Source organism: Rattus norvegicus, chromosome 10, assembly GCF_021556685.1.
Source record: "Rattus norvegicus strain SHRSP/BbbUtx chromosome 10, alternate assembly SHRSP_T2T, whole genome shotgun sequence".
Classification (NCBI taxonomy): Eukaryota; Metazoa; Chordata; class Mammalia; order Rodentia; family Muridae; genus Rattus; species Rattus norvegicus.
In genome coordinates this window covers 108,320,198-108,344,998 of record NC_141543.1, presented here as the reverse complement: position 1 = coordinate 108,344,998, position 24,801 = coordinate 108,320,198, and the positions used below count along the sequence as shown (strand labels likewise).

General features: G+C 47.1%; 1 protein-coding gene across 1 annotated transcript; it reads left to right on the top strand.

The window, feature by feature from the left end:
- Positions 1-730: 730 nt before the first annotated feature.
- On the top strand, positions 731-11,134 carry St6galnac1 (ST6 N-acetylgalactosaminide alpha-2,6-sialyltransferase 1). Its single transcript, NM_001105859.1, is given in 9 exon segments — positions 731-944; positions 6,764-7,265; positions 7,957-8,125; positions 8,218-8,389; positions 8,991-9,129; positions 9,461-9,564; positions 9,761-9,850; positions 9,936-10,035; positions 10,185-11,134. Coding segments are annotated over 9 exon segments (1,563 nt in total). The 5' UTR covers positions 731-828; the 3' UTR covers positions 10,356-11,134.
- The last annotated feature ends 13,667 nt before the right edge of the window (positions 11,135-24,801 follow it).

Below are 24,801 nucleotides of genomic sequence, written 5' to 3'. Positions count from 1 at the left end.
GAAAGTCTGAATTTATTGCTTCACACCATATTGTTTTACCCAAAAGTTATGTTGTGTGTGTGTGTGTATATGCATGTGTGTATGTGCATGTGCGTTGCATGTGTGTATGTACATGTACGTGTGTGTATGTGTGTGTATGCATGTACGTGTGTGCCTGTGCATGTGTATGTGTGTGTGTGTGTGTATCAGTGCACGAATGTGCATGGGTGCACAGAGGTCAGAGGAGGGCAGCAGATCCCCTGGAGCTGGAGTTAGAGATGGTTGTGGATGCTGGGAACTGAACCTAACTCCTCTGTACTAGCAGCTCACCCACAGAGCCTTCTCCCCGGCTCTCTATAGGAGCCTTTTTGTAAAGCCTTTAATGGTCCCTGGATGTGAGCAAGTCTTCCTGGCGACACTCCAGCCCCAACCTCAGAGAGGCGGCTAACACCCGAAATAGTGACCAGGCAGGGTTCCTCCCTTGAGCACCCGAGCGCACCGAATGCCTCTGCTTCTCCCACTTACGGATAAGGCTGGGAGAGGAAATGACCAGATAAAAAAAAATTGAGGTTTTTTTATGACAGATACATGGTCTCATATAGTTTCCGGAGTTTGGATTCAGAGACAAAAACAAACAAACCTTGTTTGAATAAGAGTTTCTCTCCTTCATCATGTCAGCTTAAACCAGTACTCCACCCCTCATTTACATGTTGTGCTCTCCAGACCCAAAGAGCAGCTCAGCGACATGATAAAGGTCAGGGCTCCCTCACTCTCATCTGGACAAGGAGGTGACCTGCTACCTCAGGAGGCTCGCTCATCACACGTGCGTTTGGGGGCCAGCCGCCCACCATGGAGAACCGTTGTAGAGGGCTTTCCCAGGGGCAAACTTTCCTGCTTCTGACTGGGTTGATGTTGCTCTTTATCCTGCCCTCCGTTGTCAAGGAGCCAAGCACAAGGGTTTCCAGGTAAGAAAATGCCAATCCTGTCATCCCCAGAAAGAGCATCTGAGGGGAGGCCTGGGGAACTCTGAGCCACCCATGGGTTCCAGGGGTGTTAAGGTCAGGAGTCTCGTAAAGAACCAGGAAGGAATTGGTGGTGTTGACCAAGGTGCCTAGGATACCAGGAGGCTTGTGTGAAAAGGCAAGGATGAGCTGGGACTCGTGGACGGAGTCTGCAGAGGGCAGGCTGACACTGTTACCCCCACGGGCTGCTAAAGTACTAGGGCAGCTGAAGTGCTGGCTTTTACATGCCACTCCCCTAGACCCAAAGCCCAGACCTAGGCTGTGGATTTCCCATGACTCAGAAGCATTCTCACCCTGAAAAGTGAGTCAGGAAAGTCAGGACTGCCCACGGGTGGGGGTGAAGGGGAGCCTCCAAATCTGTGCTCCAAGAGAGATCTCCACAAGAACCTCTAGACCACTTAGCACATCTCCAGCAGCGACACCTTTTTCCTGACAGACTCGATGAAAATGCGTCTCTCTTTTTGTTTTACTGCCCTTGATATTTGAAAACGACACATTCATTCTCTAACAAGATGGCGGGGCGGGGGGGGGTAGTACAGAGAAGTCCAAGTAATTGCCCAGTGTGAATAAAGACTGATTCTGGTGTCACACCAGGATGGTGGCACATCTCGGCACTTCTGATGCAGAGGCAGGATGATCAGGGAACGAGTTTTTCTACATTGCAAGTTCAAGGCCAGCCTGAGCTCCGGGAGAGCCAGTTTTTAAAAAAAAAAAAAAAAATCAGAGTAGTGAAGCAGGAAGTGGGGTCTCCCTAACTCTGTTACTCCTTAAGACTTGGGTTGCACAGAATTCGCACTGCCACAGTAGCTGACCCTTCTGTGGTGTTTCTATGCACCGGGCCCTGTCCTAAAACCTTCAGGTCCAGGTTCTCACTCCTCGTTATGAGGAAGACAGATGGCTAAGGTGAGTCATTCAACAATAACTACACTGCCCTGCCTGTCACGGCAGATTTGTGTGCCTTTCCTTTAGGGTCATTAGATTGTGACTTCGGAGAAAGGTTGGTTCAACGCTCCCCCCAAATGTGCAAAACTTCCTATGTGTCTCCTGCTACTGTCTCGGTCCTTGGGTTCACTAAGCTTCAAGAGTTCATTTAGAAGGCATTTGATTTTGCTTGTGATATTTATTGTTAGCGTCCGATCATCCAAAACAACCCAAGAAGGCAAGGGAGTGCAGCAAAGCAAGATCTTTCTTTGAATTAGGCCAGAAACCGACCAGTCAGGGACAACAGCGCAGACTCAGGAGCTGACCGAGTATTCAAAGGTTATTTTAATACGTACTTAAGCAGGTGGCAAAGTGTATTGTATTCAGACCACTACCAATCAGTCAGGGCTGCAAGAGAGATGTAGGAACTGAACTGTGACCCCGAGTCAGAATGGTACAGTTTTTTTTTTTTGTTTTTGTTTTTGTTTTTTTTTTTTTTGGTTCTTTTTTTTTTTTTTTTTTTTCCGGAGCTGGGGACCGAACCCAGGGCCTTGCACTTCCTAGGCAAGCGCTCTACCACTGAGCTAAATCCCCAGCCCCGGAGTTTTTAAGCTCCAAAAACTACAAACACCTGTGCCAAGTTATCCCACCAATCAGGATTTAGGGATGGGGACTTCCTGTGGAGCATGTCTTTGTGCTTCACTTTTCCTGCTCCCCTGCTCCCATTCAACCCTGGAGGGGCAACCCGCCAAACATTCATATCTCAACTTGCCAACCAGGAAGTAAATTACCCAGTTACATGACTCTTTCTGCCAAGAAGGATGTCCGTTACCCAGTGAGGTCTTGGGGCTAAAACTTTATTTGACCCCTATTCAAAATGGAAGTTTCCCTCAAAACAGCTTCAGTTTGGATCCTTCTTACAGTAAGAAGTTGTGTTTGTGTCTGCTGGGACTCCTTTGAGACAAAGTGTCTCTGTGTAGCCCTGGCTGTCCTGGAATTTGCTATGTAGACCAGGCTAGCCTCAGACTCACAGAGATCCACCTGCCTCTGCCTCCCAAGTGCCAGGACCACAGGCGTGTGTGCCTGTGCCCAGCCCTCTGGACTATTTATTTGTGTTATTTGAGAGATCAGTTTTCAAGTATGCATTTCAGACATCAATGGCTGTCACAGTGTCAGAGCATCCCTAGAATCACATGGAGATGTGGGAAGGGGTTGGAGGGCTCCAGGGGTGCTAGAAAGTAGTAGGATTAGTCTGCAGAAGAATCACTCCAGCTCCCACAGTCAGTCAATGCCACACTCTGTTGAGTTAAGGGGTATGGCAAACAGCTTGGTACCCATTGTCGTCTAGATACTGCTAAAGGCTGAATGCAGCCGTCCATTGTGTAACACAAGGAAAGAAAACAGCTGTGCTCTGCTGTCCCAAGTCTCCATGGCCTGGGGAGCTGTGGGACAGGAGCTTAGCACCCCCTTCATCAGGAGTCAGGAACTGGAACACACACTCCCCGGTATGTGTTTGTGGACAATGATGTTATCAGAGCAGTGGGGGGATGGGGGGCAGGATCCTGAAAAGGATTCAGGAGTTCTGGAGAATGGAGGGATTTCCCTAGGAAAACCTCAGATATTGACTGTTAAGGCCATGTCAGCAAGAGCTGGGGCATCCAACAAGCTGACTGAACCACAGAGCAAGCAGGAGCCTCTCTGGCCACACCAGGTGGTAGAATATATAACCTGAAGAACGTTTGCAAAAGGAGAAAGTGTAGTTCAGTGGTAGAGAACTTGCCCAGCATCTATGAGGCCCTGGGTTTGATTCCAGCACTGGAAAAAGGAAGAAGGGAGTGGATGGATGACTGGATAAACAGACAGATAGATTTATAGATAGTTAGGTTGAAAAGTAGATTTATACATAGTTAAATTTATAGATATATAGATTTATAGATAAATAGGGTTAGAGATAGATTGATAGGTAGATTGATAGATATATTTACAGATAGGTAAGTTGGTCGATAAATAGATTTATAGATAGATTTACAGATTGTTAAGCTGATAGATAAAAATATTTATAGATAAATTGATTGATTTAGAGATAGTTAGGTTGATAGATACATAGATTTATAGATAAATAGGTTGATAGATAGATAGATAGATAGATAGATAGATAGATAGATAGATTGATAGTTGGGGGCTGGAGAGATGGCTCAGTGGTTAAGAGCTCTGACTGCTCTTCCAGAGGTCCTGAGTTCAATTCCCATCAACCACGTGGTGGCTCACAACCATCTGTAATGAGCTCTTGTGTGTCTGAAGATAGCTACAGTGTATTCATATACATTAAATAAATAAATAAATCTTAAAAAAAAGATAGTTGGGCAGGTAGACAGATTTATAGATAGATTTATAGAGTATTAGGATGATAAATAGATTTATAGTTAGGTTGATAGACTTATAGATAAATAGATTTGTAGATAGATGGATGGATGGCTGGCTGGATGGCTGGCTGGATAGATAGATGATAGACTGAACACAGGCAGAAACACAGTGTCTCACCATATGAACCAGGCTAGACTCACACTGCTGCTCCTGCCTTAGCCTCCCAGGTGCAGGGATTACAGGCATGCACTGCCACTCAAAACTAGAATGAGTTTCAATCAGCTCAAGTGACTGTAACACGAAGCCTGTTGAATACATTGCATATAATTAAGTTACAAAAGACTGACAGAGGGAGAAATTGCCATGGAGAGGTCTCTGGAAGAGAGAGAGTCTAGGAGGGCGCCGTGGAGGTACACACACAGACAGTATGCAGTTCGGTTGAGTGACCAGTAAATGGCCTGCAGCAGACGAGGAGTCTACAGAGAATGAGCTCACATAGAAAATCCCCCAGCCTTCCTCAATGGGGAAGTCACATCCCCACTATGGAGGGCTAGCCCAGGAGATAGGTGGGGTGGATGGTAGCAAAGGATTTTTAGAACAGAAAGGCAGCTTCAAGAAGGTAAGTGTTGGGGTTGGGGATTTAGCTCAGTGGTAGAGCGCTTGCCTAGCAAATGCAAGGCCCTGGGTTCAGTCCCCAGCTCCGGAAAAAAAAAAGAAGGCGAGGGTTTGACCCATCCAGTGAGGCAGTCCAGGGCAGGGGTGGAGAGATTGCCTAAGTAGTTAACTCGGGCAGGAAGTGCTGAGGGAGGAGGCTTCCGCCACTGAAGCCCAGGGAGGGACAAGAAAGAACTGAACTTCAGGAGATATTTTAAAGGAGTGGTGGGAGGAAGAGGGGGCACAAAGGTGACTACAGGTTTTACAGCTTGGAGGGGTCACCGTGCTGCTGCAGGGGCAGAAGAATGGAAGCAGTAAAAACCAGTAAAAACCAGATAGCAATAGACAAGTGGAGTGGATCAGCCATGACCTCCAGCACTGGCGTTGGTGGACCTTGAGTCTGAGGCTAGCCATCACCACATAGAACCCTGACTCAAACAGCAAGGCAAAGCTTTGAAGGGACTGGGGAGATGGCTCAGTCAATCTAGCACTTGTCACACAAGCACAAGGTTCTGAGTTCGATTCCCAGCATTCATGTAAAATCCAGGCATGGTGGGGAGTGCTCCAAATCTCAGTGCTTAGGAGGTAGAGACAGGTAGATCCTGGAGAGATGATGGCCATCCAAGCTTCCTTAGCAAGCTCTAATCGAACAAGAGATCTGTCTCAAAGATCAAAGAAGGTTTCTAAGGAAGACACCAGAGGCCAATCTCTTGTCTCCACATGCATGCACACACATGAACACATGCACACATGAGCACATATACACACATGAGCAAATACACACACATGAACACATGGACACACATGAGCATATGCACACATGAACATATACACACACGTGTATATGCACACAAATGGGCGCATGCACACACATGATGAGTACAAGAACACATGAACACATGCACACATGTGGACATATGCACACCCATGAGTACATGCACACACGTGCAGATGCACACACTCATACATATACACTGACACATACACAGGTAATTTAATAAAGTTTAAAATGCTGAAAGGGAGCTGTGAAAAGTTTACATTGCTTTATGAGGCTCATTGTGAAGGTGGCAACACCCTCTTTTATGATGACACGTCAATTCAGAACTGGGGTCACTCTGTGTGTGACTTTGATCTTTACAACGGTACAAGTCTGATGTTTGCACACTTTTTTAAAGATGATAGATATGAGGTCCATAAAGGTCAATGGTGGTCCTACCCAACCTGGAGGCTGCAAAACACAGAGGTTAAGGCCCTGGGTGCCATTTTTACTCCACTTCATTCTGAGCTCTCAAGAGATGCAAAGTCTAACCAAAGAGAGGACTCACTCAGGAATGTGAGACTCATGGGAGACTGAGCGGACCTAAGTCCAAGACTTGTTAGTTTTATTCTGTTTGTGTGTAAGACACAGGCAAATGATAAAGTTATTGGTGCACAAGCATGAGGATCTGAGTTCGAGCCTCACACCCACAGGCGCCAGCATGTAATACCGATGTTCAGAGGCAGAGGATCTGTGGGGTGCGGTCGGCCAACCACTCTACCCAAGTCAGTGAGAATCGGGTTCAGTGAGAAACTCTGTCTCATAAAATAATGTAGAAGGTGACGAAGGAAGACATGTGGGCGTGCAGGCGCAGGCGCAGGCACGGCTCTATTTGTGGTATGTTGTTGTTCACTCTGGGAGCTGAGGATTCAAACGCAAGAGCTCACGTTTGAAGAGTAAGTAAGAGCCCACGCTCTACAATCTGAGCAGTCTCCTCAGCCCGCTAGCGATGTGTGTGACGGTTTTATGGAACGTCCAGCCTTCATCACGTGTTCTCTGTGTCCAGGTACCAGTTTATAGAGGACAATGAATCAAGTCTGCAGGGGATTCCACAAAAGCCTGCACCCCAAGGACCCATCGTGACCCTGACACCCACAGTTCACAACAAGAAGACAACCTCTGTCAGGACAAAGTGGGTGGAGCTGCAGAAACAGGACAGAGCGACAGCCCGAGGAGAGCGAGGAGAGGGGGTGGAGAAGAAGTTGCAAGCTATAAGGCTAGCACCAGAGAATCCTAAGGGCAAGGCAGAACCTGAGGTAAAGACGCCTGCTTCAAAACATCTGGACAAACTACCAAGAGCTACAGGAGCACTGTCAACAAGGAAGACACAAATGGCCACAGGAGCTGCCCCAGCCAAGAAGAAGGTGGTCCAGCCCACCCCAACCCCTGCCTCTTTCCCACACCTCACCACACAAAGACGCCAAAGGTTGAAGGCCTCCGACTTCAAGTCTGAGCCTCGGTGGGATTTTGAGGAGGAATATAGCTTGGATGGGGGCAGCCTACAGACGGTGAGTCTGATCCTTCGCCATGATTCTGCACTATGCAACCCAAGCAGCCATTTCTGCCCGTGCTCAGCCTGACACTTGCTATGGGCCCACACTTCCTTCTCCTAACAGCCAGAGTCAGGGAGGAGAAGGCAGGTCCAGATCAAGGTCTGGACAACTCAGAAAGCTGTGGCTGGGAAGGGATTTGTTTGGGAACCGTTGAAGAAGACGTGGGGCAGGCCGACATTCTGTGAGAAGAGAGTGTGGCCAGGTCTGGGGTTCAGTACACGGGACTAGCAGACGAGAAGGCACAGCCTAGTGCACAACTGTTCCCCTCCCAGGGGTTCTCGAGAAAAGCTGCAAACACTCAGCCCCACGTCACCTCCCTAGTCCTTCTCACCCCGCCGGGATGGAAATACTGAAAAGCTGCTTGTGTATACACGCAGAGCAGGGTCATTCCCCATCAGAACAGTGCACACACGTGTGGCCTTCAGAATTGTAAGGTGCTTAGGAGCTGAGAGGGACCATTTTCTGGGACCAAGATGGACCCAGACATGGGGAGTTAGGAAGCCAGACCCTGGGGTCCACAGTGAAAGAGAGTGTAGGGAGCAAGAACTTTCAAACTGCACCCCCTAAGCCCAGCCTCTGTCTAGTGGAACCCACCCAGCCCCTAGCCACTCCATTGCCTGACCTTTAAATGTCTTCCTGCACATAGACCTGCCCTGGCTCTGTGAAGATCAAGGCTTCCCATTCACCATGGCTACAAAATATCTTTCTGCCCAACATCACTCTGTTCCTGGACTCTGGGCGCTTCAACCAGAGCGAGTGGTACAGGCTAGAGCACTTCACTCCACCCTTCGGCTTCATGGAGCTCAATCAGTCCCGTGAGTCCTTTCTTCAGAGCAGAGGGTGGCTGGTTTCCTGCCTTGGGTCAGCCTCCTTCCAGGGCTCTGAATGGAGCCCCGCTCTGTTCCAGTGGTACAGAAGGTGGTGAGCCGCTTCCCTCCGGTACCCCAGCAGCAGCTCCTCCTTGCCAGCCTCCCCACTAGGAACTTGACGTGTATCACCTGTGCTGTAGTGGGCAACGGAGGCATCCTCAATAATTCACGTATGGGCCAGGAGATAGACAGCCATGACTACGTCTTCCGGTATGTTCTCCCTCCCTTGCTATGTTCTTCCTCCGTTGCCTGTAGATACAGGCTCTTCTGGGAGACCCAATAAGTGTCCTGTAGTGATTCGAATAGGAATGGCCCGCATACACACATCTGGGTGAATGCTTGGCCCATGGGCGTGGCCCGATTAAGAGGTGTGGCCTTGTTGGAGTGGGCGTGGACTTCTTGGAGGAAGTGGGTCACTGTGGGGGTGGTCTTGGAGGTCTATGCTGAAGCTCCACTAAGTGTGGCATGTAGTCTCCTGCTGCTGCCTGTGGATTAAGATGTAGCACTCTCAGCCCCTTCTCCTGTACCATGCCTGCCTGCAATCCACCATGTTCCTCACCATGATGACGAGGGACTGAACCTCTGAAACTGTAAGCCAGCCCCAAGGAAATGTTTTTCTTTTTAAGGGTTGGCATTGTGGTCACAGTGTCTCTTCACAGCTACAAATCCCTATGTAAGACGTGTCTCCATATCTTTATCTAGAAAATGAAGCGTGTCTACAACTCCTGCCTCCCTGCTTCACCTTTCTCACGGGACTCCACAAAAATGTCTCTCCTCCATTCACATCATCTGGTTTGATTTTTCTATACAGACTGAGTGGAGCCGTTATTAAAGGATATGAACAGGATGTGGGGACCCGGACATCCTTCTATGGCTTCACTGCCTTCTCCCTGGTCCAGTCTATCCTCAATTTGGGTCGTCAAGGTTTCCAGCATGTGCCTCTGGGGAAGGTGAGAAGTGAGGAATGGGCGTGGCCATAAAGTCCATGGACAGGGGAGGCCACTGAGAGTGAATGGGCGTGGCCACACAGCCCGGAAGACAGAATAGGCATGGCTATACAATCCTTAGACAGGGTGGGCGTGGCTACATGGCTTCTGGACAGGGGAGATAGGTGTGCCTTGTGTGGATGGAACCTAGATCACCACAAGCTCTGTTCACATGAGGAGGACAAGAGCAGTGACAACAGCTACTAAGGCCATGGGATAGTTAGGGAACAGTCTCGAGTGAGAAGTGGGTTACCTTCAACTCAGGGTCCTCAAGGCAGTTCTCCTTGGTCTTCAGGATGTCCGATATCTACACTTCCTGGAAGGCACCCGGGACTATGAGTGGCTGGAAGCTATGTTCTTGAATCGGACCATGGCAAATACTAAACTTTACTGGTTCAGGTAACCACTTTCCCCTCCAGCCCCTGAAACAACCCGGCCAGACTGAGAAGTGGGTGAGTGATTTCAAAAAGGTTAGTCAGGTAGGACTGCCTCTGTGCCACGTGGTGATGGGAAAGCGGTCACACCATGACCATGACTTGGCCTCCAACGGCCCCAGAGAGAGAATGGGGCCTGAGTGATCCATCTCTGGCCGCAGGCATAGACCCCAGGAAGCCTTTAGAGAGGCCTTGGACTTGGATCGATACTTTCTGGTACACCCAGACTTTCTCCGTTACATGAAGAACAGGTAAGAGTAGGAAGCCCACAGGGGGGCCGGGTGCCTCTCATCCTGGCTGGCTCCTGACAGTTGGGAATCTGGCTACTTTGAACAGGTTTTTGAGGTCAAAGACCCTGGACACTGCCCACTGGAGACTATACCGCCCCACCACTGGTGCCCTCCTGCTGCTTACAGCCCTTCATCTCTGTGACAAGGTAAGGCTGTGAACCCCTGACAGGAATGGGAGTGAACATGTACACCACAGGGACCTGTGTTCAGAGCCCTTAGGCCAGGACCAGGATAAAGGGACAGTGCCTCAGGAGGCAGCCACTCCAGTCCCAGCTCCTCTTCCATTTTTCTGCAGGTGAGCGCCTATGGCTTCATCACCCAGGGCCACGAGCGCTTCTCTGATCACTACTATGATACATCGTGGAAACGGCTCATCTTTTACATAAACCATGACTTCGCGTTAGAGAGAACGGTCTGGAAGAGGCTGCATGATGAAGGCATCATCCAGCTGTACCAGCGCCCGTAGAGTGGCAAAGCAAAGAACTGACTAGGGCCTGGATCGAGGTTCCCCTCAATCACTTACAACAGGGGTGTAAGGGTTCCTCAAATGCTCCTTCCTGTCTCCCAGACTCAAACCTGCTCCATGCCCTTCCAGAGTCCCAAGGAACAGGTGTGCATGACAGAGGGTTTGGAGTCCTTTGGAAAATCACCACAGGCTCTGGGCATTTCCTGCTCAAACCGCAGCCTTAGAAACAGAGCCAAACCCCAAACAATTTAGTCCACCTTACTTTACTTTTCAAACACTGCCTTCAGAAATTTGGCCTCTGGAACGCAGAGTATCAGTAAAGCCCAAATCGAGGTGCTTATTAGTGGGTGGAAGGAAAACAAAGCGAGATAAAAACCAACTTCATTTAGATTTAGTGCCCAGTAGGGTACTATACTGCTTATGATTTGCTCAGACTGCAGTAGCGACTCCGGCCGGCAGGGGGCGGCAGCTGGGCGCCCGAGAGCAGATTGACTTTTGCTTTGCTGGAGCAGCGCTTCTGCAAGGTGTAGCCGGCCCAGCGGGCAGGGTTCAGGGCTGAGCAGGATGAAGTCCAGGAGGACGCTGCAAGCTGAGCAGGACACGGATGGCTCAGGGGTTAAGAGCACATGCTGCTCTAGCAGAGGACCTGAGTTTGGATCCCAGTGGCTATGTTACACAACGCTCAACTGCCTGTACACAGGTGATGTCCTGGCTGGTTTTAGGTCAACTTGACATAGGATAGATATGAGAAGAGGGGACTTCAACTGAAAAAAATATGCCCTAAGATCGGGCTGCAGGCAAGCCTATAGGGCATTTCCTTAATTAGAGACTGATGGTGAAGTACCCCACCCACTGTGGGCGGAGCCATCCCTGGGCTGGTGGTCCTGGGTTCTATAAGAAAGCAGGCCTAGCAAGCCATGGGGAGCAAGCCAGTAAGTAACATCCCTCCACGGCCTCTGCATCAGCTCCTGCCTCCAGGTTCCTGCCCTGTGTGAGTTCCTGTCCTGACTTCCTCCAGTGATGAACTGGAAGTGTAAGCCCACCGATCCCTCGCATCCTAAGCTACTTTGGTCATGGTGTTTCATCACAGCGATAGTAACCCTGACTAAGACAGGTGATATCCATGGGCTGGAGGGACGGCTCAGCGGTTAAGAGCACTGGACGCTGTTCCAGAGGTCCTGGGTTTGATTCTCAGTCCACACTTGGAAGTTTAGAGACATTTATAACCCCAGATCCAGGGGATGCAATGCTACTTCTGGCCTCTAATCAAGTAAAGAATGTTTCTGCAAAAGGTGACTCAGTGCAATAAACTTCTTAGTCGCCTGTCTACACACACCACACAGACACACACCACACAGACATACACACAGACACACACCACATGGAGACATACAAAGACACACAGACACACATACATACAAACACATAGAGACATAGACACACATATACCACACAGACACACACCACACAGACATACACACAGACATATACACAGACACACACCACATGGACACACACACAGACACATTGACAGACACACACACAGACACACAGACATACACATACCACACAAACACACCACACACACATACACACAGACATACACACAGATACACACAAACACATAGACACACAGACACACACACATAGACACACAGACACACACACATAAACAAATAGACACACAGACACACATGCTCACAGAGACACTCACACAGACACTCACACAGACACACACACACCGAAACTCACAGAGACACAGACACACACACACCACACACACATACATATACACACACACATAGACACACACACACACACACACAGTAATTTATACGCAGAGTGCAATTCCAATAAAATTGGCAAACTGTTTTCTCTGGACTGAAAATTGTCCCTAACCTGACCCTCAATGAATGAACAGTAAGAACGGCCAGGAAACTGAAAAAGAAAACCATCAAGTAAAAGACTAAAAAAAAGAAAACCACACTGTAAAGGCTTTGTAGTTAAAGCAGGGCAATCCTGAAGCAGAGGCAGCCAGATTTCTCTAAGTTAGAGGCTAGCCTGGTCTACATAACAAGTTGCAGGCCAGGCCTGGTCTGCATATCAAGTTAGAGGCCAGCCTGAGCCACACAGTGGGAGTCAGTCTCAAACCACAAATGTTAAACACAGAAAGTGTGAACAGAAGGAATAATGTTGCAGGTCTGCAATCCCAGCAGTGGGAGGGAGGCCCAGAGAGGAGCTAACCTAAGCTACACAGAAAAACTATGTCTCAGTAAATGAGTTGATTGTTTAGTTAGTAACTCATGCAGTGAAGCACAGTACAGCCAGAGTATTTCAGACCTGAATATTCCATAAGGGGCTCATCAGTTAAGAGCACTTGCTACCCTTGCAGAGGACCAAGTTTGGGTCCTAGCATCCATGTTGGGTATTTCAAAACTGCCTGTAACTTCAGCTTCAGGGGGTCCAATGACCTCCTTTGCCCTTTGAGGGTACTGAGCTCCGCACAGTGCAGTAGAAGAATTTTAATCCAGCAACATGGCTGCTCTGGCGAGGACTGAGATTCAGAGACATGGTTTAGCTGGAATGCGGGCACGACACACACCTTCAATTCCTCTGGCTGCAATAGTACACACCTTTAATCCCAAACAATGGTGTCTGATTGAAGGGTAGACAAAGGGAATCAGAGAAAGATTTGACAGAATGGGTCAGAGATAGGATACACCTAACTCTCATGAGAACAGCAGGAGAGAGAGGTGACTTAAAGAACACAGAGAGAGTTCAATTCAGTCCAGTTCCTTTTGGAGCAGAGCAGTTGAGTCTGGGGCGGTTCAGTTCATGGAGTTTAGAGGCAGTCTTTCCAAGTAGAGCAACTCAGTCGGAAGCTAAGAGAAGCCAGTTTGAATCAGTCAGCTTGGAGAGGCCAGCTAGAGTTCAGAAAGAGCTAGAAAGAGTGAGTTTATCCAGCGGCAAGTCTCGGAGGCTGAAACATTCCAGGCCTAGGTTAGCAGACAGAGGCTGGAAGCTGAAGCCTTTAAGGTCCAGGCTTGCAGAATTTTAGATTGTATGGAGGCTAGAAGCTTCCAGGCCTAGGCCCAGGGATAGTTAATACAGAGTTAGAAACACTCTGGGCTCTGCTCAAGCCGTGTATTAGAACAGCTTGGGTCTGGCTCTCATCTCATCCCCTCATCAGAAGAAATAAGAGACATTTCCATGGTGCATACGAACAGGCTCATGGAAATATACACATAAATAAAAGTAAACATTTTTTTTTAAAATTGAAAAACAATCCATTTAGAATAAATTAAAAACACCTTATAAGATGAAGGAAGGTGGAGATAGAAGGACTTAAACACCAAAAAATAAAATGTTCCTCCTTTTCCGTCTGAATCTGGTTTTTAATTATCTGTTTGCTCATTCCCTTGAGAAAAAGTCTTTCTATATAAACTTGACTGCCTTGGAACCCACTGTGTAGACCAGGCTGGCCTCAAACTCAGAGATCTTCCTGCCTCTGCCTCCAAGTGCTGGGATTAAAGGTGTACAACGTTACGGCTGGCTGCCTTTAAGTTCTTTTATCTATGAGACTAAGAACCTACAAAATGGACTCTGTTCACTAGTAAACTATTGTATTGAGTGGGGATATCAGCAGGAATGGTGTGTCTGGGGTCTGCAACTTCCTGAGACTTGAGTAAGGGTCTCCCTTTGGGGATCTTTCATTTGGGGGCTCGTCCGGGATCTTTGCGCCCACCCCAGACCCCGAAGACCCTTTGGAGGTGAGTTGGATGTTTGCCTGAGTGTTTCTGAATGAGCGGCGCCGCATCTGTCAGTCTGTCTGTTCCTTACTTTCGTTTTCAGTCGTCTCCAGGTAGGAGCGACACGGATCTGCTTTTTGGGCAGCTTTAGCAGAGGACCATGAGGACCCCACGGCTGCAGGGGACAGAAGTGTCCGGCACTGCAGGCTGCAACCCTGAGAGACGTTCCAGGAGGTGAGAAGGGACCCCAGGGACACGTGGGAGATTCCCATCTGGGTGCCGGTGAGGATTCAGTGATTCTCCTGGACTGGAGAAGAGACCCGCCCTCCCGGCTGTCTGTATTTCCAGAGTGGTCTTTGTCTGTGTGTCTTAGGTCTTGTTTTTTGCTACTAGTGGACTCTGGTTGTAAAAGAGGAGTGATGTGGAATCTGCTTCCCTTCATCTGTTTTTGGTGAGCTTACAAAAGCTCCCATCTGAATCAGTTCAGTTTTGTGGTGATCTCGCGGCAGCCACTTGTTTTTTGTTTTTGTGCACACTCTTTTTTTTTTACTGTTAATCTTTTGATTGTCTTTCTGTGTGACTGAATGCTTTTGTCCTTTTCAGCGGATCTCTATTTTCTGGTCTCTCTTCTTGTTTTCTCACCATCCCACTTGAGATGCTTGTTAGTAGCTGTTACAGGAAATACAGAATCCTACTAGAGGCCAGAAAAAATGGTCCAGACACGGATGGAAGGCACTCATTTCTGCCTGCTCTCTTCAGATGCCTGAAGGTAGGGAGCACCAGGTCTACCTCCAGACTCCAATGGTGGGTCTCTGAGGGGCTGGAAAACGCCCCACCAATTTGGCTAAGGTAAAGAAAAGATATGAAGAAACTTGAGGGGTTAAGCTAAACTGTTGAGAGAGTTAGTGTAAGTTACAGAGAAAGTAAGATTGAACAGAGAGACTGAGAAAGAGAAGGAGAAAAAAGGTAGAAAGAGCAGGAAGCTAGAGAAGAAAAGAGAGAAAAAGAAGAGGAAGCTAGAGAGATAGAAGACGAGAGAGGAACATATACTGGCCACAGTAGTTAGGGAACCTAGGAAGACAATACCTGGCAACAGAAGAGAATTCCTGGCTAAAGATCAGAGTGAGAGTGCCTAATGCAAAGAAAAAGGACACTGGGCCAGGGACTGCCCCAGGAAGAACAAGAGAGGCCTCTCCAGTGGCCCCAAAGGCAAGCCTCTCGGTCCTAGAGTGCTGGCTATGCACAAAGATAGAAGGGAAGCCTGCTCAGTTGTTTTGTGAATACGGGGCCCAACACTCTGTGCTCCTACACCCAAATGGACTAGTGTCCAACAAAAGACCTTGAGTACAGGGGGCTACTGGCAACAAACAATACTTATGGACTTCCCGAAGAACAGTGGACCTTGGTGTGGGCTGGTAACCCACTAGTTCATGGTCATCCCTGCCATGACTGCCCCTATCCCTTCCTCATGAGAAATTTGCTCTCCAAAATGGCTTGCATGGACTAAAATGGCTGGGTGAGGCCATGTGTATGCACATCTGCAGACTGTGTATGTAGAGCTTAAGACCTGTCTCAGTGCACCAGTACCTGATGCTGAAAGATGTGTGGCTTAGTGCTGTTCTGCCTGGAACACACCGTTCCTGCCAGCCGGGCACTAACAATTATCACCCAATCCAGGACTTAAACTGTGATAGAGTGGCTGATGTTTTGCCTTTGAATAGAATGTCCCAGAAGATAGGACCACTGGTCAGCTGCCATGAACTAGATTCTCCACCGGTTGGGGACAATCTGGTCACCTTGCTGCCCAATCCTGACCTGGAGCCACAACAGCACGAGTATCAAACACTGGCAGAAGCCCATGGGTAGAGGAAAGACCTCTGTGACTGACCAATCGACCCCTGCTGAAAGCCGAGGCTACCTTGTCCACAGACAGGAACAGTTCTCTTCATGAAGGTCAGAGATAAGTGGGTGCTGCCATAGTGGACAACACAAATGTCATCTGGAATGGCTGAACCTCTACCCACCAGCACAACAGTGCCACAGATGCGTTTGCCATCTCTTGGATGCCCTGATAAAGCCAGCAACTGTGAGTATTATTCATTGCCCAGGACATCAGGAGGGAAGAGATTCAGTGGCATGGGACAATAACAAAGTAGATTAAGTGGCTCAAAAAATGAATATACAGGAGCCTATCCTGGTTACAGGCCTGCAAGAGACAGCCACTGGGAACTGGGATCGGACTAAAGGATGGCCTCACTTAGAATGTACAACAGAAGAAAAGGCCCAAATTGCTTAAAAGAAAAAGGACAATGGCACACCTGAGGGGAAAGCTATACTCCCCAGAGAACAAACAAAAGACTCACTTTGCCAAATACAGAAATGGACTCATTTAGGAGATAAGAAGCTTGTCCAAGTAGTTAAGGTGTATGTAATAGACTTTAAGATTTTAGCCAGAGAGGCAATAAAAAAGTATAAGGTATGTCAGTAAGTGAATGCTTAGCAAACTAACAGGGCAAAGAGACCTAGAGTGTTTCATGGGAAGTCAAAGTGATCTTCACTGAGATAAAACCAGGAAAATATGGTTACAAGTATCTTCTAGTGCTTGTAGATACCTTTTCAGGAATAGATAAAAGCTTTCCTCACCAAGCAAGAGGCAGACTCGATAGTCATCAAGATGATACTGGAAGAAATCTTCCCCCGATTTGGAGTGCCCAAGGTAATCTGGTCAGACAATGGCCCTACTTTTGTTGCCAAGGTAAGCCAGGGTGTGGCCAAGTATTTAGAGGTCAATTAGAAATTACATTGTGTTTACAGACCTCAAAGTTCAGGACAGGTAGAGTAAATAAATAAAACTCTAAAAGAGACCCTGACCAAATTGATCATGGAGACTGGCGCAGACTGGGTGGCACTCCTTCCCTCTTGCTCTCTTCAGAGCAAGAAATACCCCTTCCAGATTCAGCCTTACCCCATTTTGAGATCTTATATGGGGCCTGGGCTCCTCTGACTGTATTAGATGATGTTATTGAACCAACATGTCATAGTAATAATGATTTGTATGCCAGGCTAAAAGACCTACAGGTGATACAGAAAAAAATCTGGTCACAGCTGGCAGCAGTCTATGACCCAGGGACCCCTGAGACATCTCACCAGTTCCAGGTCGGAGACTCGGCTACATATGACGACACCGAGCCCAGACACTCGAGCCTCGCTGGAAAAAAACCATACTTGGTGCTGCTGACCATCCTGACAGCCATCAATTCTCAGCCCTCATTAGCCGCGTACTAGCTGTTGGGGCTGAGAACTGGGACCCAGAGGGACACTCAGATCTTCAAAAAGCTCACTAGACTTGCACATCAGATAAGTGGATACATCAGAGATGTGACTGGGAGGTTGCTATTATGCTCACTTAAAGAGTGTGCTTTAGAAACAAGAATTTCATGTTTACCCTGGGTTCCATTGGGATAGGTGTGGGGATAGGCTTGATTTCTATTGCAAATGATGTAACATTGCATATGTTAGTACTCCTAACACTTCTTGGTACTGTGCCTCAGGGATCACAACCTGTATAAGTTTTTTTTTTTTTTCCAGAGCTGGGAACCGAACCCAGGGCCTTCCGGTTGCTAGGCAAGCGCTCTACCACTGAGCTAAATCCCCAACCCACAACCTATATAAGTTTAAAAGTTCTAAAAGACAGTCATGACCTTGGTGTGTAGGTTCAGATAATGTCCAGATTGGAATCCTGATGCTAAAGACTTAGTAAGATCCTAAGGCTGAGCCTAGGTGCTACAAGGACAGCTACAAGGACATCTAATGGGACTCTGTTTGGGAACCCCACCAGCCTCCCATAAGCATTTGTTTAACCAAACAGTAATTAGTTCTACGGCAGCTGCCACTAATTACTCTCTGCTCTAGTTGGGCCATTACTGATAATTCGCTTGGTTTTAGTTTTTGGCCCATGCGTGGCAAATAGTCTAATGGCTTTTGCTTAACATCGGGTGAGTGCTGTTCAGTTGATGGTTCTGAGACAATACTACCAATCAATTAGGACAACTGGTGAAGCAGAATACGAGACTTGATACCAAAATTCTAAGATTAGAATTACTTATTAGAAGAAGAGGGGAATGAGAGAGAGTTTTAAATTAGCTCAAAACTCAGCAACAGGATCTGACTCAGGAAGACAGATGGTTAAAAATGCAGGAGGACTGGTGCAGACTCACTGACACTCTGGATTTCACCAGACATGGGTAAATGAGTAACGGGTTCTGTTCCGCCCCTGTGATGTTTGTTCAAGCCCCCATTGTGCCCTACAGATAATGTTCCAGCCATTGTATCCTGCAGATGGTATTCCAGGAAACCGGGGCCAAAGCCTAACCAGAGGTGTATCAGATGCAGATGCTTCGTCAACTCTGACAAACTTTACCTTAAAGGACAGGAATCAAGATCTGTTCTCAGGAGAATGAGGGCTTGACCTTTCCCCTGGTTTAAACCCCTAGAGTCTTAAGAAGATTCCTGGGACTTTGAGAGTTTCCCCTTGTGACATTTTTGGTATTTCCTTTTGACATCCCCTCATCTCCTGGGGCTTGTGACTTCTTCCTTTAAAAAGCCTTCTCCCAGCCACTCAGGGTCCACACCTCTGTCTTCTACGTGGGATACGTGTCGGCCCAGAGCTCTCTGTAATAAACATCACCTCTGTGTATTGCATCAAAATTGTCTCTCCTGTGTCTGGGGTCTACAACTTCGCGAGACTTGAGTAAGGGTCTCCCTTCGGGGATCTTTCACTTCCTGTCTTTGACCAACCAGGGGCAAGGATACATTCTGACATATTTCCTATCTACATAACTCCCAGCTATATGTGATCAAGCATATCTTGTGTAGTTGAAGCACCAAAACTCATTTAAAGAAGTGAAAACACATGGATAGTTTATCTTACATGAATAACAACACCTAGCACTCAATAGAGTTATCTGGACGTGGGCAAGTGGGGCTTATAGGTTAGAGGCATTTCTGTTTAATAGATCTCTTAAGCACAGTAATCAACACTTAAAACACAGCCCTTAAAACTTTAGCCCTTACAAAAGAAATCACCAACTGCTGGGCTGCCTGCACCCAGGTAAATGCAAGAAGGGAAAATCAGCTCCAATGGGGATTCAAAACAAGGGACACGGGGTTGGGGATTTAGCTCAGTGGTAGAGCGCTTGCCTAGGAAGCACAAGGCTCTGGGTTCGATCCCCAGCTCCGGAAAAAAGAAAAAAAAAAAAAAAAAAAAAAAAAAAAAGGGACACAGTCCCAGCAAAAACCGGAAATTGAATTTTACTGAAATTGCCCTGGAGCGCACAGGTCAAGCAAGGCTGTCTGTCCTTAAGAAAATTTAGTGAGGTTAACACACTCTGAAACAACAATGTGAGGCACAGCCTGAATTGTGCATCATTGTGGGGTCCCGAGAAAATCTAACAGGGAGACATATCAAGTTTTCTTAACCAGAGAAACTTGATTGATTTGGACGGCAAACTGAAGGAGATCATACTGAGACCCCAGCTCTTCTACGTGAGCAGATTATAAGTTCAAAACCCACAAGTAACAAGCGTAAGATATCATCACAAAATCTAAACCCACAAGCAGTGGACCATGTAAGATTACACAAAAGGGCACAATAGCAGGTTGGCTACTTAATAACAGGTTTCCCGAGTCATGGGTTCTGTGTTTGGACCTTGGAAGGAATGGGGTTGGGGAGTACAAAAGGGCACATCTGTCTCCTTGGCTTGACTTTAAATCGGGTTCGAGTCCCAGCAAATGGGTGGCTGGGTCAAGATGGGGACACTCAAGCCAACCTTCACCCTTTTACCACCTCTGTTTTTTTGAAGGTAGATTGAGTCGTTGATCATCTGTGTACAAAGACTTATAGTGAGTTCTCATGACCATAAGTTTAATAGATCTGTTTTGGAATGAAGCTAATGAGGGTGTTGACTATGAGACTCTATCCAGCTAGGGCCCCACTGCTTCATAGTTTGCTTACACCTTTGATATCACCCTGTCTATGTGTCTTTAGTTTTCTTGCTCTGTCCTAGAGCTTTGTGCGGTAGTTCTCATCATTGCTCAGGTCCACTACTTTGATGGGGGCAGCTGGAAGAGCCCATCGTGGACGCTCAGGGAGTCTGTCATGTGACAATGGAGAGCCAATCCCTTCCTAGTCCTTTTGTTTGTGGAAGTTGGCATTGCTGGGTCAGCAGCATTCAGTGCTACCTCCTTTTATTGTTGGCTAAGTAATCTTAGAATGCCGAGTGAGCAGACAGATACAGATAAGGGACACCTGCATTTCACAATCCAGTGACTAGAAAATCAGACTTTGTACCGCTTTGGGAGAGGCTTGCTGTTTCTATATTGATCACTGAAGCAGTAGGCTGACCATCAGGTCCTGATGTATGGGTTGTCAGCCTCTGTTTCTGGTTTTGTTCTAGGTATCAAGTGGAGGAAGATCTCCGTATTTGGTCCGATAGGGTTTGAGAGTAGCCTAAAGTGCTGTCTCTGGATAGTAAACTCAGTCCCCAGGTCTCAGACTGTCTGACATTTTCCAAGCCCCCCCATCTGTTCTTCATCCCAGATATCTCCTGGAGGGAACACATCCAATTTTCAGGGTTATGCTTACAGGATTACAGTAGCCAAGAGTCTTGTAAGCTCTACTGGCCTTTTTGATAATACAGATACAAGGATCATTGTCTTGGGATGAAGAGGACCTAGTCTGGCAGCCCCAGTTTTTACAGTGACATCCGTCATCTTGTTCACAACTTGATTCAGTATTAGCAGGACAAGTATAAAATTGGGGATTCCAAAATGAGATCTCAAAATCGAGTCTTCCACACCCCTACCAGGTAGGGGTTATAAAACCGAATGCAAACCTTCCTTCTATCAAGCCAGCCAATGCCTGAATGTGTGATCCTAAGTCTGCCCATAGGTGGCAGAGATATCTCTTAAAGGTTAGCAGTACATCCTTCTGCTGAGCACCCTTATGCTGAAGTAAATCTCTGACCCCAATAAGCCCATGCACACAACTCAGCTAGAATATTTATAAACTGCACACCTAGATTGGGCAGATCCACCACTCACTACTCTATTCCCCGGCTAGGAGACCCCTCGCTACTTGCTGTTTGTCCAAGCCACTTGGGTCTGTTCCATCTCCCTTCTACCTCCTCTTCCTCTGTCTCCTCTATCTCCTCATCTCCCCATACTCCTCCTCCTCTCCTCTCTCTAAAACCTCCAGCCTCACCTTTCCTTCCACTGCCCAATCAAAGGCTCTAGCATTTATGTGGCCAGTTAGAAAGGGAAGAAGATTCACATGAAATCACCTGAGTTCGTGATCCACTCCTCCTTGGGGCAGCCCCGATTGAGGAAATAGAATTAGCATCAAAATACACAACACCAGGGAAATCCACAATACCCTTAGTTATGACAGAGTCTGTCATAAATGTTCAGTACTTCCTGGTCATAAACCTTAGGCTGCTAATTGTTGGGGCTAGTCCTGGACATGGAAACCCAACAGCAGAACATCAAGGTTTGACCAGTCTTAGCTTCAGCAGGCAAGTAGGGTCTCATTAATGACCCACTGGTACACCGTCAAGGAGTCTTCTTTCTTCCTCAGGTACCACCTTCAGGCGGTAATGATGAATCCAAGAACAAATTCTGTCAACACTGGCAGCTGTCAGAGTGATCAGGGTCACCACATAAGATTTGATCTAAGGGCTGGATACCATGTGGGACAGGGGTGGGGAGCAACAGACCTTTTGTAAGATCTGAAAGACTGGAGTAAGTATTGGATAGATATTTCTGTCACTAATTCAAACTTCAGTCTAGGGCATATTGAAGGGAGTTCTTCCACACATAATTTCATAAGGAGTGACTCCTTGCATGTAGGGAATATTTCTACCTCTTAAAACTCAAAGTGGAGGCAAGCCATTCAGTCCTCACACGACTGTGGTAATTTAGTTAAGGTCTCTTTAGGGGCCAATTTGTTCATTCTACCTGCCCTGAACTCTGGTGACGATGTTCACAGTGTAATTTCCAACTAACCCGAAAGCTCTAGTTATACCTTGTACAAGTCGAGATATAAATTCAGGCCATTGTGAGACTCTAAGGTTAATGGAATACCACACCTGGCAATGAGTTCATCCAAGAGTTTCTTTCCAACTACGTGTGATGTTGGCAGTTTTTTTTTTTTTCAGGAATGCTTCAGTCCACCCTGAAAAGGTATCAACAAGAAGTACAAACTACCCGTGTCTACGTTGAACTGGTTTGATCTCAGTGAAGCCCATTTCCCAGCATACCCCCAGGGTAGTTCCCCTTCCTCTGAATAGGGTCAGTTACCTGACAGGTTAGAAATCTGGAGACTGTATTTTGCAGAACCTGGTCTAGACCAGGGCTATGGAGTACAGTGGTCAATTTACCCTTAGCTAGATGACTCCTTCTATATTATTGCTGTACCAATGTTATTCCCAGGAACTAGGGAAGGATTTGTCTCATATCAGTAGTGAAGTGCCAGTCTTCCATAGTGGAGGTATTGGGGAGGCTTTGAATGGCTTGAAGTCTTCTTTAGAATAAAAGTGTCATCTGAGTAGGGCTGGTACAGGTACCAGGATCAAGTTACATACATTTGGAGCACTGGATTCTTTCTTGGAAACTTGTTGTGCTTTATGGATTCCTTGATATCGATGATTATCGATGAATATCCTTTTGATTGCCAGGGCAGTGAATTATAACCAGTTTTGGTGAGTACCCAGATAGCTGCCAGTAGGTCTAAGATTTCTAGTTTGTTTTTGATGGTCTTTCCTTCTATGGTAAGAAGCCCCTTTTCCCAGTAGATAGCCTCATATCCACGTGCAGTACCAAATGCATATCTGCTATCTGCTATGTGTGTAGATGTCCTGTCTTTCCTTAGAACAAAACAAGGGCTTCAGTGAGGGCTATTAAATCAACCCATTGGGCCAAAGTTTCCCTTGGCAATGCATATGCCCAGAGAACCTCTGATGAAGTCACCTACAGCCTTGCTCCATGAAGCCACTCCCATCAGTAAAACTGATAAGATGACAATCTCTCCAAGGCTTATCAGTTAGGTCAGGTCTCAACTCTTCGAACTTCGAGGTTATTTCCAAACACACATGGCTGTGGCAGACAACAGGGTGGCAAGGTTTAAGTCGACTGACTGGTCAAAGGTTATTTTTAGTTAGTTCAAGAAGCAAGCCTGGGGGTTGGGGATTTGGCTCAGCGGTAGGGCGCTTGCCTAGCAACTGCAAGGCCCTGGGTTCGGTCCCCAGCTCCGAAAAAAAACAAAACAAAACAAAACAAACAAACAAAAAAAAAAAGAAGCAAGCCTGATGTTGAGTCAGCTGTTCATTAGTCATGCACCAGTCACAGGGGACTCATGAGTAGGGTCTATCCCAGAGGAGGAGTGGTAGTGATCAAGTTGTGTCCAAAAGTCCATTTTTCTTAGTCTTTTGTCAATAAGGCTGTGGCTGCATTAATTCTTAGGCAGGGAAGCCAACCAGCGGCAACAGGGTCTAATTTTTTTTTTACTGCTATGGGCCAACTGTTTGATAAGGACCCCTTTCGTGATCCTCCTCTTCTCATGCACAAATCAGTGTAAACCCTTACTAATGTCAGAAAGTGATAAGACTAGGACAGAAAACAGGGCTCGTTTAATCAATCTGAAGGCCATCTCTTCAGCCTCAGTCTATTGAAAGGTATTGTTAGGCCCCTTAGTGGCTTCATATAAATGTCTGCCTAGTTCAGCATATCCAGGAATCCAGAGCTTACAATCTCTGACTTGCCTTTTTGTTGTGGGTTGGGAATTCTCAAGATTGCTGTTCATATGACACGGACTAGGTTTTCCTACCTTCGTGGAATCACAAGTATGTGGCATTCATGGTGCAGAGTTGAGCCTTCTTGGGACATATCCAATACCTTAGCCATTGGAGAGGTTCTAGTAGCCCTTCAGTGGCCAGTGTGCAGGCGTCCATGTTAGTTGCTCTGATGAGGAGATCATCCACATATTGGAGTAACATTCCCTGGGGAAACTTCAGATGGTACTCATTCAGATCCCCAGAGAGCCACATCCAAGATGGAAGGAAATATTTTTTTTAACTAGAAAAACATTATTGATTTGAACAGCAAACTGACCAGCCAGGGACACAGCACAGATTCAGGTCCTGACACTCCAACTATTACTCTTCTGGGTGAAAAAGTTTCGAACTAAATAAACACAAGCAATGTGTCTAAGATAACATCATAGGATGGAAACTCACAAGTAGGTCCTTCATCTAAGATTACACAAAAGGAAACGATATCAGGGAGGTTATTTAATCATGGGTTTCCAGGTCAGGTGGTCATGGTGTATGGCTTTAATCTGCACTTGAGAGGCAGAGGCAGGCACATCTCTGTGAGTTTGAGGCCAGGCTGATATAATGAGCGAGTTCCAGGACAGCCAGAGCTACACAAAACAACCCTGTGTTGAGACAGAAAGTTTCCTAGCCATTGGTTTTGCACTTGGACTGCAGAAGGAATCAGAGACAATGGGAGGGGGAAGGAGGAGGGAGGGAACACAGCTGTGCCCTTAGCATGAGCTTAAAGGGTGTTCAGGCCTCAGCAAATGTGGATGGAGACAGATGGTGATAGTCTTTCCAAGCTTCTTCTTTCATGCACGGTAGCCCAGT